This window comes from Micromesistius poutassou (genome assembly GCF_964030765.1).
Source record: "Micromesistius poutassou genome assembly, chromosome: 6".
In the NCBI taxonomy this organism is placed as follows: domain Eukaryota; kingdom Metazoa; phylum Chordata; class Actinopteri; order Gadiformes; family Gadidae; genus Micromesistius; species Micromesistius poutassou.
In genome coordinates this window covers 4464249-4476748 of record NC_140276.1, presented here as the reverse complement: position 1 = coordinate 4476748, position 12500 = coordinate 4464249, and the positions used below count along the sequence as shown (strand labels likewise).

At 49.4% G+C, this 12500-nt stretch overlaps 1 protein-coding gene across 2 annotated transcripts in view; it reads right to left on the bottom strand.

Annotated features, from left to right (window-relative positions):
• flt4 (fms related receptor tyrosine kinase 4) overlaps positions 1-12500 on the bottom strand; it is a 47823-nt gene that overhangs the window by 13267 nt on the left and 22056 nt on the right. For both annotated transcript variants that reach the window (XM_084469768.1, XM_084469769.1), the window contains exons 6-14: positions 11729-11865; positions 11266-11437; positions 9210-9327; positions 8463-8647; positions 7613-7787; positions 5940-6066; positions 5227-5335; positions 3910-4272; positions 2875-3021 (exon numbers count right to left, since the gene is read on the bottom strand). In XM_084469768.1, coding sequence (XP_084325894.1) covers positions 2875-3021; positions 3910-4272; positions 5227-5335; positions 5940-6066; positions 7613-7787; positions 8463-8647; positions 9210-9327; positions 11266-11437; positions 11729-11865 — 1533 coding nt within the window. The remainder of the gene's footprint in view (positions 1-2874; positions 3022-3909; positions 4273-5226; positions 5336-5939; positions 6067-7612; positions 7788-8462; positions 8648-9209; positions 9328-11265; positions 11438-11728; positions 11866-12500) is intronic.

Sequence of the window (12500 nt, the reverse complement as noted above, 5' to 3'; positions counted from 1 at the left end):
TCCTTACTCCTATGTAATTTATACAGATAAGAGATTTATTCATTTTAATTAATACATTTTGTGCAATACTTTATTTATATTTATATTATAATTATTTGGATTATTCACACTTCATTTTTGCAAACTTCAAAGGTCCTCTGTGTTGAATTGAGTTGCAACTAGCGATGAAGTTGCAGCTTGCAACAACTGGATATAACTGAACTGCACCCTATTTTAGACTTGGATTAAAAAAGTGTGTGTGCCTCCATTGTAATAGAAAGCACGCAGCATGCCAGACTTAACTGGCTCTATGAGGCGTGTCCGAGAAAGGGTTACGCTCCTCAGACACCTAAATATAATGCCATCGTGTGAGGATTTGCGGCGTGGTTGATGTTGACCTCGGTGTCTGAGAGAGTTTTAAGCTTCTCGGACACACAGAATAAAGCATTTCATGTAAAACCCCGCTGATGATAATGCTCCTAAACAACAACAGTTCTGAATAAAACAACTCTGAGCCCAAAACACATTTTAATACTTTACGTGTTTTCTAGAGCCCTTTGTCCTTTCTAGGCTACAGTGGAAGAGGACCCTGTATGAATATTAAATCTCTTCCAAGTCCGTCCAGCTAGATGCCGCTCAATTCTACAAATCTGCAACTTTAACACATTTTAATATCGTTCCCTCTTTAATATTCTCCGTCTCCACCCTCCTGCTGCCATTCTCCAACCGTTAAAAATCCTGCCCAATCTCGACCCCCATGTCTGGATCCATATCCATATCCATCCTCATCCATCATCCCTCTCTCCTGTCGGATCAAACCCAACCCAACAACAGATGTCACTCAGGTGTTATACTGACCCCCCCCCACTGTCCGCATTAAGAGACGTCCAGCGGTGGAACGCCGGCTGAACTAATGAGTCTTCTCCTCAGGCCGTGGGGCACGGAGGCATACGCTGGGTTGGGGGGGGGGAGGGGGGGGGGGGGAGTAGGTGCTGCATGCATGCCAATGATGGGACATATTGGGGGCGAGGGCGACAGTAGCTCAGCAGGTAGAGCGGGTTGACTGGTAACCGGAAGGTTGCTAGTTTGATCCCCGGCTCCTCCGTGTGCGTGTGTGTGAGTGCCTAGAGTGTCGAGGTGTCACTGAGCGAGACGGCTCACACTGCCCTGACCCTGACGGGCTGGCTGTCGCCCTGCGTGGTTGACTCCGCCGTCAGTGTGTGAATGTGTGCATGGATGGTTGTGAGTCGCTTTGGACAAAAGCGTCAGCGAAATCCCCTAAAAATAAATGTAAATGTTAATGACATTTGAGGGGGGGAATGGGAAGATGATGTGGGCTGGGTGACAATGTATCTGCGAGGCGCCTTGGCCAAAACATCTGGAGAAGGAGGCGGTCATCTGGGCTAAGTAGGTGACAAAAGAATGGGGTTTGCGATTGGACCTTGATTTATTCACATTAACTAGTGCATTCTGGACAATGGGCTCCAATGGCTGAATACAGGGCATAATGCATGCTCAGCTTATTGTTGCCCACTGGAAAATTACTTCTAACAAGGCAAAAATATGTATTTGTGTGGGTGTGTGAGTGTGTGTATGGTATTTGTGTGCAAATCTGTATGTAGGTATGAAAGGTATGAATGTGTGTATGCGCTTGTAGTGTTAAGCTGACCCCACACTACAAGATAAATGTCCCGATATCGTGGCCGATTTGCCCCTTACGAGAATCGGGGTGGCGTTCCCATGGCAGCCGAATCGGGACGAAAATCGGCCAAGATTATCCTGTCTGCCGTAGTGTTCTAAGATAGAATCTCATAAACTTAAGACCACCCGATCTCAAAATCGGGGTTATCCAACATGTTAGATATTTTCGGCATGTTGAGTGTGTAGTCAACATAATAGCGACGCACGCACACACAAACACACATGCAAAACACACACACACGCTGACCCGAAGGTGCTCCATAATGCCAAAGCGCATTCAATTCTCACTTTTCAATTTTCGTTTCCAAATATTTATTTAAAAACGAAAATATCTGTTTTAGTGCGTGTGTGTTAAATTAAATGTTTTTATATCTTAAACAAATTCCGTTGCAAATAGGAGGCGCGCAGCATCAATATCCTAACACAGACACATTTTGCAGATTGTAAATTGACATGAGACATTGTAAACGTTCACAATCCTGCTCTATGCTCTGTGATATTTTGTTTATCATAATTTCTATTAACTTCTGCGAGGCGCATAAAGTGGTCATGTAGATCGGTCGTCTGCCCGTCTATTACGCGTATCACACATGAGCAGATCTTGCACACAACGTCAGTCGTGTCCCTTGGCTGTCCTATTTGTTGTATATTTGTTGATGTTGTTATTATCATGCGTGTTCTGGTTATTTGCGCATGATTAAACATGAGTCTTTATATGGCGATAAAAACAAAGCTTTGTTGCGTTTTTTTTCCTTCTTTTTGAAGTGGGGATTGGGGGTGCGTCAACCCGGTTGGGACGTAAAGGGGGTGCGCAGGAAAAAAAGTTTGGGAACCGCTGCTCTAGATCTACAATCTCTTGTCTCTCGATCTCTTGTCTCGTGCTGGATGACGTAGCCTACACCGCCGAGAATCGGATAAGATTATCCTATAGTGTGTGGTGTTCCGTCTTGTGTTCTAATCTTATGTAGGATCGGAGAGCAACAAATGGGCTGCGATTCTCATTATGTGTGTGGTGTACTCCGACTCAAAAATCGCATAAGATAAAAAAATTGTGTAGTGTGGGGCAGCCTTTAGTGTGTGTGTGTGTGTGTGTGTGTGTGCGTGCGTGTGTGTGTGTACATGCGTGACTGACCAGTGCCTGCTGTGTACCATGTGTTTGTGTGTGGGTGAGTGTCTCTCTCTCTCTGTACATACCTGACATTTGATGGAGGGGCTGATGGTCCTTGAACCAGGAGAGCTGGGGCGGGGGTCTGCCCTCCACATCACACTCCATCCTCAAGGACCCCGTCACGTTCACCGTCTGGTTGGTGGGGCTGTGCCTGTAACGGGGGGCCTCCAGAGCTACAGAGAGAGAGAGAGAGAGAGAGAGAGAGAGAGAGAGAGAGAGAGAGAGAGAGAGAGCAGGGGAGATAGAGAGAGACATATATAGAGAGAGAGAGGGAGAGAGAGAATGAAGGAAAGAAAGAGAGGAAAAGCGAGATAGAGAGAGAGAGAGAGAGAGATAGAGAGAGAGAGAAAGAGGGAGAGAAAGAAAGAGGGACGAGACAAAAGGGTAGATAGTGAGACACCTTATCAACAACCATAGCTCTAAGTTCTCATATTCAGCATCAAGGGGAGACAAAAAGGACAAAAACAAGGAACAGCCATTATTATGTTTATGCATTCCTGGCCACATCTTGCAGAGCGCCACATCATCCCTGGCCACAGCTTGCAGAGCGACTTGTTTCCATTGTTTTCTCACTAACAGCCTGCCCTTCTATTCTCGTTCTCTCTTTGTGTTGCTTGCGTGGGCGAGCCTTTGAGTGTGTCCACGCCAGTCAAGCCAATCCATAAACTTACCTCTTCACTAACCTGTTCTGCTTCTAGTGTCAGGGAGGACGGCAGAAGCATCAGGAGGGAGACTATAGTACACAACTAGGGCACGAAAGTACAGGCTAGGGCGCGCCACTCCAAGCCCACGGGGGACTGGGTTTGATCCCCGACATCCACGGGACCAACTATAGTCAGCACCCTCGAGCCGGACTCCACCCTAGCTCGTATCGGCTCCTGAACAGCCACCTTTCTGCTCCCTGTGAGACGCTCTGAGCGAAAGCTAAACGCCCACACAGCTCAAACAACAACGGCCCAAACGGTAACAGCAGAACAACTACGCAGAATGCCGCGCCCCCCCCCCCCCACCCGACACCAGCCTCCTCCTCCACCTCCTCCACCCTCCTCCGCCCTGCTCACGTTTCACGGCGATGTACTTGAGGAGGCACTGCTTCTCCCCGCTGCGCCGGCTCTGCGCCTCGCACACGTAGTTGCCCTCGTCGCCCAGCGCCACGGCGGCGATGTGCACCTCCAGCTCCCAGCTGTTGCGGGCCCCGCGGAAGGAGAGGCGGCCCTCCAGCTCGCCGGCGTACAGGTGCACGCTGCGGCACTCGCGGTCCTCCTGGGGCCGGCCCCGCTGCTCCTGCAGGAGCCGCGGCTCCAGCCGGTACCAGCGCAGCTGCTCGTAGGTGTAGTTGTCGGCGGTGCAGCGGAGGGACAGCGGCTCCTGCTCCACGGGCTGCTCCGAGGGGCCCGCCTCGACGCGGAAGCCCTCCGGCACGGCTGCGGGCGACAAGCCGGGGTGGGGGGTTGTGGGGGGGTAGAGATGGCAGGTAAGTAAGTGGCTCAAGGTGAGCACTGCTTGACAGATAGCCTGAGGGCAAGGTTAGCCTGGAGAAAGGGTGAGCCTGAAGAAGCGGTACGAAGAGGAAGGTTTGGCATTAGCATTAGTGCATCGCAACCTCTGGGTTGCAATTACTCTCCGTGGAGCGCCCTGGTCAGGATATCTGTTTATATATAATGACAAAAAACTCGGGAATCAATGGAGGGAATTGGGGCCTCTTAGTAATAATTCTCTCTCTATGGAGGGCCCTGTTCATGAAAATATAAGTTTTATCTGATTTATTTATGGCGATAAACAAATTGATATTGCTCCTCTAAGGAAAGCCTGAGTAATTCACCTATTCGTAGCAGCATGCCTTCGGTTTCACAAGAATCCACCATTGTCATGTACGACCAACTTTCTGTCAATAAGTCTGAGACGCACATTTTTAATGGTGTTTTCCTTATTCCGCTGTGTTTTGCAGCCGTGTGTGCTCATTACCGCAAGAGTTGGGCGACTACCACAGCACTGTGAAAATTAACCACTATTTTAAAAGCTATGCTGTATAAATATATAAAATGTATTGATTGATTGATCATGACTGCTGGCTAGCCTGCTCTCGATCTCGAACGAACCAAATTAACTTTAATTGGCGGCTCAATGTACAATGTGGCAGTGCTGTGGTAGTGCAGGGGGTTTCTAGACGGCAATGAGGAGCACACGTAGGTGTTAATCACCTTAGACAAAGGCACCTAGCATGAGGTCAAGCCCGGTGATAGGGTCAGCCGAGATGCAAGGCGAGAGTAAGCTGCAAATGTCCCGAAGAAGTCAGTGCCTGTTAACGCTGGCCTCGGAAAAAGGCTTTGTGTTTTCTGTGGTGGGAAGGTGGGAAACGGTGCTCGTATCAGACTCACTGGTGACATAGAAGTAGACCAGCCGTTCGTCTCTGCCCACTTTGTTTTCTGCCGAGCATTTATACATCACGGACACGCTGGCATTTTGAATGTGCAGCCTGCTCACTATCTGTAAGGCGGGAGACACAATTTTGTTACAGGTCATTTCAAGTTGACCCATCAGACATTTCTTCAGCTCGGTGGCTTTTTCCATATCGAAATGGAATATGTTGGGGGCAAAAAACGGTTGCTGGGGGAAAAAGTATGCACTTTCATGTTGAGTGTGTGTGTGTGTGTGTGTGTGTGTGTGTGTGTGTGTGTGTCAGTGTGTGTGTGTGTGTGTGTGTGTGTGTGTGTCAGTGTGTGTGTGTGTGTCAGTGTGTGTGTGTGTGTGTGTGTGTGTGTCAGTGTGTGTGTGTGTGTGTGTGTGTGTGTGTGTGCATATGTGCATGTGTGCATATGTGTGTGTGTGTGTGTGTGTGTGTACATGTATACACGCGCAGGGAAAAACAATTTACACTGTGGAAAATATCAATGTATAGTTTGATACCAATGTTGCTATTTTCAACACCAACAGCCATTTATTCCATGTATGAAAATGAAAATAAAATGTGAAAATACATATGTAAAATAAAAAATGTACAATATGTAAAATAAAAAATACACATTAAACACTGCAAATATATAAAAGCCTAAAAGCTCAGAGCTCTTGTAAGGGAAAAGTGCCAACCCACCTTTTCCCTCCCATCCACCACCTCAGTGGAGGTCTCGGTGAGCTCCATTTCATTCACGGCACTCTCCGGGGTAATGTCCTGCCAGTTCTGACAGGCAGAGATTTGGTCGCTCCTGCCCTTCCGGACCCTTGATGGGGGGGGGGGGGGGGGGGGAAGACATCACAAACCCCATTCACATGCACGGCAGAAAGCAACCCAGGGCCCACGAGCAGCAAGAATTCAAGAGAGGCGCCGGGCGAGACGTCTCTGTGTTTTATGGGAGGCTCAGATCACCGCCACTGACGTCCAGGAAGGTGAGACAGTTTAACAGGAGAACGGATACGGTTTGTTGTCCCATTCTATTACGGGACGTCTTTTAGAGGTAATGACACGTGAAATGAAGTATTCTGTGTGTCACCCTGGTCGTGATTTATAAATAACAACCACCTGCGTTGTCATTTTCACTTTGTAGGCCCTACGTAATATGACTCAACTCACTGCAGTCATATAGTACATCACGCTTGAACTGGAAACTAATTTACAGGCTTGAAACGTCAGGGGATTAGGCCAAATTTGGATGGTCATTAATATGAGCTATAATCATCATGGCAAGCTCTCCCAGGCTTGATGAACCTTAACCAGCGAAGCACCATTTCCTCCTGAACTCCATTATGGGACTCAGGGCTTTGAGTACATCAGAGTGCTGCTTGATTGTGTACATAAAGTTGAGAATTTTTAGGACATAAAGATTCCTCCATGACACACAGGAGAAGCCATTACCTCTACGACGCCGTAGACCTGGGTGATGTTGCAGAACTTTTCCCCCCAGCTTACATAAATGTTTTTATAGGATGCTATTTCTTCTGCGAAACGGGCATTTCATAGAGCGGAGGAGATTCAGCCCACTCGTACGTTGCCCTTTTTAACCACCTTTTAAGCGTCTTTCATTGCAATTCCCCGCAGACAACGTACGTATAATTATCACATCCCCCCTGCCGCCTTTTATGTGCGCGCTCACAGTCACAGCGAAAAGGTCACGGCGGGAACAGCAATAACTCCTCAAATGAAGGCCTGAAGGAAGATGGTGGAGATTGTTGGATGATTTGTTGGATATTATTTTATACAGATGATATATGCCTGAGTGTGTCTACATTGTGGACCACGGATATGGACAAATATTCAGGGGTGGCGTCTCCGAGAGATTCCATGTTTGCGTGTAGGTGTGTGTAGGTGTGTGTGTGTGTGTGTGTGTGTGTGTGTGTGTGTGGGGGGGGTGTGCGTGTATGTGTGTCTGCTTCCCATTATCTATTTTGTCTGCCCTACCTGCCCCTCCATCAGGGTTTTTTTGTCTCCTTTTTGTCTCCATTTTCCTGCTATTTTGTCCAAATGTTAGGTTCAATTTTTAAGGTCCTGAAAAAAGAAAGCCTGGCGTGTTTGTGTGTGTTTGTGTGTTTGTTTCAGTGTGTGTGTGTGTGTGTGTGTGTTTTGTGTGTCTCTGTGTGTGTGTGTGTGTGTGTGTGTGTGTGTGTGTCTCTGTGTGTGTGTGTTTGTATATTTGTGTGTGTGTGTGTGTGTGTTTCCGTGCATGTACGCGTGTGTGTTTCACAGTGTGTGTTTCCGTATGTGTGTGTTTCAGTGTGTGTGTGTGTGTGTGCGTGCATGTCTGTGCGTCTTTAAGTGTTGTCTCTCCTCACGTTCTGCCCTTGGTGTTATTGAGGAGGCAGGGTCCCGAGGGCCCCCAGGGTCTCCAGTGCCAGCTGATGTTGGGGGCCGGCTGGCCGTAGGCGGTGCACGTCAGGGTCTGGCTGCTGCCGCTGGGGTAAGGGCTGGAGGGCTCCGCCACCTCCTTCTCATGGATCTGGGGAGGGACTGTACGAGGAGAGGGGGGTCAGATCTCTCTCTCCCTCCCTATCTCTCTCTCTCTCTCCCTCCCTATCTCTCTCGCTCTCGCTCGCTATCTCTCTCGCTATCTCTCACTCTCTCTCTCTCTCTTTCTCTCTCTTTCCCCTTCTCTCTCTCTCTTTCTCCCTTTCTCTCTCTCTCTCTCTCTCTCTCTCTCTCGCTATCTATTTTTTTATATTGCGTGAATAGTATGTTATAATACGGTACTATACACCAATGATTTAATATTATGATGTTACAGTGCAACTACGTCTCCTCTCTCTTCTTTAATCTACTAGAGACGGGGCAGGGCAAACATCTGCGCTTTGAAGTCACTCGTTCATTAGGGTGTATTTTTTCTCCTCGATACTAAACATCTGGCCATATATTCTCTGCTGAGTTCATCATCACCATCGTCATGCTGGTTGTTGTGGTTGTGTGTGTGTGTGTGTGTCTCTGCGTCTGTATATGTGTGTGTGTGTGTGTGTCTGTTTGTGTGTCTCTGTGTGTGTCTCTGTGTGTGCGTGTGCGTGTGTGCGTGTGTGCGTGCGTGTGCATGTGTCTGTTTGTGTGTCTCTGTGTGTGTCTCTGCATGTGCCCGCGTGCGTGTGCGCGCGTGCGTGTGTGTGTGGCTGCGTGGGCTCCGCGGTGTGTGCGGCTTACCGTTGACAACCAGGGTGATGTTGAGCCCCTCCTGCAGCCCCGCGGCCGTGTTCCGCATCACCAGCGTGTACCGGCCCCCGTCTCCCTCCGCCACGTCCTTGATCTCCAGCGCGTGACTGGCGTGCACCCTCATGCGCTTGCTCTTGAACTCTGGCCTCTGCGTGACCGCCCTCCCTTCCTTGTACCTGCCATGCGCGGGGGGCGTGCGCGCGCGTGTGTGTGTGGGTGAGTATGTTAAAAAGCGACAGGAATCACAGCTGCGACCTCTCAGGCGCCTCCTATAAGACACCTCTCTGAGCGTGTGTCCGACCTCTATCCTGCACCGGCGTCTTGACGCCCTCGTGTGCACGCCGGGTATAATAATCAGGTTCCACAGCTGTGTCCCTCTCAGCCTCGGTCAGATAATACGCGACAGATGCGGTAAACGGTCGCCTCATACGCGCGGCGTGAAAGGAGGATGATTGACGCCTGATTGCGCGCGTGAACTGTGAACCAACACAGTGAAAGCAACACTAGGGGGTCATCGTGATAATGATGAAATCTGAATGAATCTGAGGGGAGTCACCCCCCTAACCCCGTCCGTCAATCATGAAAGAAAACTTGCAATATGGCTAAAAATAAACTTGATGATGATTATGGTCATTATTATGATTGTGGTTATGATTGTCATTGTAGTCATAGTTATTTTGAAGAGTTGTTGTTGTTATTGCTTGTTGCTATGGATTGTGCCTAGTATGTTCTCCTTACCACAGTGTTTCTGGGGTGGGGTAGCCAGAAACGACCAGCGAGAGTTTGAAGGATTTCTGGCCTGCAGTGACTTCCACTACTGGTCCATTCCGGTACTCCATGCTTATAAATGGCTTCTCTGAAATAAAAAAAAACAAAAAACAAAAACACCTCTTTCAGATCCAAGAAGTGTAGCAAGATACACTTGATTGAACCGCATAGCAAAATAATGCAACGTATACATTTGTTTAGTGATGCACACTTTTTTTTAATACAAAACCACTTTTTACTTTGATACATTTCAAGAATGAGAAGGTATTCAATGAACGGTGAACGGCTTACATTGCCTGCTCCTTCGGCTGTGCTTCGACATTCAATGATAAATACACTGGCAGGATACGGTTGAAGTTTGAGCGACAGTGCGCAGCATTCCACTGAGCGTTAGTGATGGAGTCTGTTAGGAGAGTATAGTGTGGGCATGTGAGCATGCCGGAGTGGGTGGCACGCAGTCCATTAGGCATGGTTCCTCGTTCAGGAACCGTACGGTGCTGGGGTAGAATATCCACCTGAGCCTCCTGATCTGTATTTGTCCCACCAGTGCGGCAAATGTTACCCGTCCTTAGCCGGGAGCAGGGGTCAATGCTCCTGAATGATTCTCCTGGCTCTGAGTGTGCACCGCCTGGCGTAAATGTCACGTAGCCTAGGGAGGGGAACCCCCCTGGGGTGTGTTCAGCCGACCGTATCACCCTCTGCAGGGCCCTGCCCTCCCTCGTGGTGCTTCTCTCACACCAGTCGGTGAGGCTCCCAGTCAGGAAGCTCTCTGAGGCAGGGCCTGAGTATCTGGGGGGGGGGGGGGGGGGGGCGTCCCTGAATTTCCCCAGACGTCGGAGGTGATGGAGGCGCTGCCGTGCCTTTTTCCCCCCCCAGTGTGTCGGCCCACGTCGGGTCCTCTGTGGGCCCATGTCGGGTCCTCCTGTGTTGTGGACTCCGAGGTACTTAAGGCGGCTCCCCCTCTCCACAGGGGCCCTGTTAACGCTTAGGAGGGCACAGTTCCTCCCTGAGTCCACTTCCGGCGCCCTCAGGCGGCGGTTGTTGCCGGCGGGCCAGGGTCTCCTGTTCATCCAGGCCGGCCTTCGCGTCATTGTTGGAGACCATACCCTCTCCTAATGGTTAACCGGCCAGCACCTCATCACTGATTTAAAATGTTCTGCCGGTATGTATGTATGTATGTATGTATGTATGTATGTATGTATGTATGTATGTATGTATGTATGTATGTCAATGATGGCACCCATTGCACTCCTGATCACCCCTGGAAGGAGCGATCCCCCACTCTGCATTCCTTCTCAAGATTTCTTCCTTGCTAATTAAGGGAGTTTTTTCTTGTCCTCTGGGGGGCTGTGGTCCGTGGGGGTGTTATAAAAATATGGCCTGCTAAGCCCTTTGAGACTGTACCTGTGATTAAGGGCTTTACAAATCAAATTGAATCATATTGAATTGACCCCCACCACTGCTGTGTCCTCAGCGAAAGTCGCAGACGTTGTGTGGGAGCTGAAAGTGTGTGTAGAGAGAGTATGGCAGGGGGGCTCAGGACACAACCCTGGGGGAGGGGGGGGGGGGTGGGCCCCCGTGTTGAGTGGCAGTGATGATGAGTTGTGGCTGAGCTCTCCCCACCTAGGTTCTGCCTGTCAGGAAGTCAAGGACCAATTTACACATGGAGCGGTTCAGTCCACTCCAGTCCGGTCCCTGAGCTTAGTGACAAGGTTGGAGAGGATTATGGCACTGTGCGCTGAGCTGTAGTCTTACTTTACTACTTTTACTGTACTATCACTACTACTATTGGTGCTCAAATCATTTGTGGATCTCTTAAAGCATGTGGATATAACCGACTGAAACGTACCTTCACTACAGTTCTCAGCTGGTCTGCACATACCCTTGAACCTCAAGTCACGGGTGCTGGGGGGGGAGGGGGGGGGGGGGGTGGTGGAGGATTCGAACTTGGAACCCTTTGCGCTTGGGAGTGGAGCAGCGCCCTTGACGCCCCCAGCTAGAGCACCCTGCTGTGTGGAAGCCTTACCGTGCACTATGACGGCGGTCTCCAGGGTGTGCGTGCTGCGCAGGGTGGTCACGGTGCAGCGGTAGAGGCCCGTGTCGGAGGCGTTGGCGCTCTGGATGGACAGGACGCTCACCACCTCCGTGTAGTGCTTCTGAGGCTCGCGCTTGGGCCAGATGCTCGCCACGGAGTTTGTCTGCGGGGGGGGGGGGGGGGGGGGGTTGGATTAAACTGTAAGTCTGACAGCTTGTCCCCCATGACGATTTGCTTTAGCAAAGGAACAGCGCCGATGTTTCAATGGTATGTGTGATGAATTGTTTGAATTGTGTTTTGTTTTAAAGTGTTTCCATATTTGTTATCTTTGGCAAGTATTTTGAACATTTCTATACAAAGAAATTGCGTGACAATGGTTATTATGATGATCTGTTATTATTAGTGTCATACTTTGTGTTGTTTTAATTATTTGTTTTAAACCTAAATTGTTCACCTTGCCGGGGTAGGACCAATTAAACTCCACCGCCGTGTCGAACTCCACCAAGGCCGTGCAGTTTAAGGTGAGGGCCTCCCCCACGAGGAGCTCCACGGGCTGCTCAGGAAACAGCTTGACGTCGTAAACCTCACTTCCTGTCCGGGGACAAGTGAGGATGGAGAGGGAGGGAGGGAGGGAGGGAGGGAGGGAGGAAGCGACGGACAGGTCACCTTTACATTTGGCCACAGGTTTTCTTTTATTCTACCTTTGCAGAGGAAGTAACTCGCCCTGACTCCGCAAACTTACCATTCCCCCTTTGGACTTTTCCTTGTTATTAGTATTATGGAGCTCACCTCTGTGGAAGGCAATATGGTGGAGGAGGGATTGAGACGCGGAATGGCTGAGAAGTAATAAAGCGTGGCTACTGAGCAGCAGTCCATATCTATTATAAATGTGTAATTTAAGACCTTATTCTCTCTCTATCTTTCGCCCATCAATTTCTTACGCTGTCTCTCTCTCTATCTTGTGTCTCTCTCTGTCTCTCTCTTTCTCTGTCTCTGTGTCTCTCTCTCTCTCTCTTTCTCTTTCTCTCACTATCTCTTTCTCTGCATCCCTCTATCTCTCTCTCATTGTCATTCTCTCTCTATCTGTGTCTCTTTCTGTCTCTCTCTTTCTCTGTGTCTCTCTCTGTCTCTCTCTCTCTCTTTCTCTTTTTCTTTCTCTCTCTGCCTCGCTCTCTCTGAGAGCTAGATTCCGACACGTGCACAAATCACGGAGGGTGGCCTTAAAT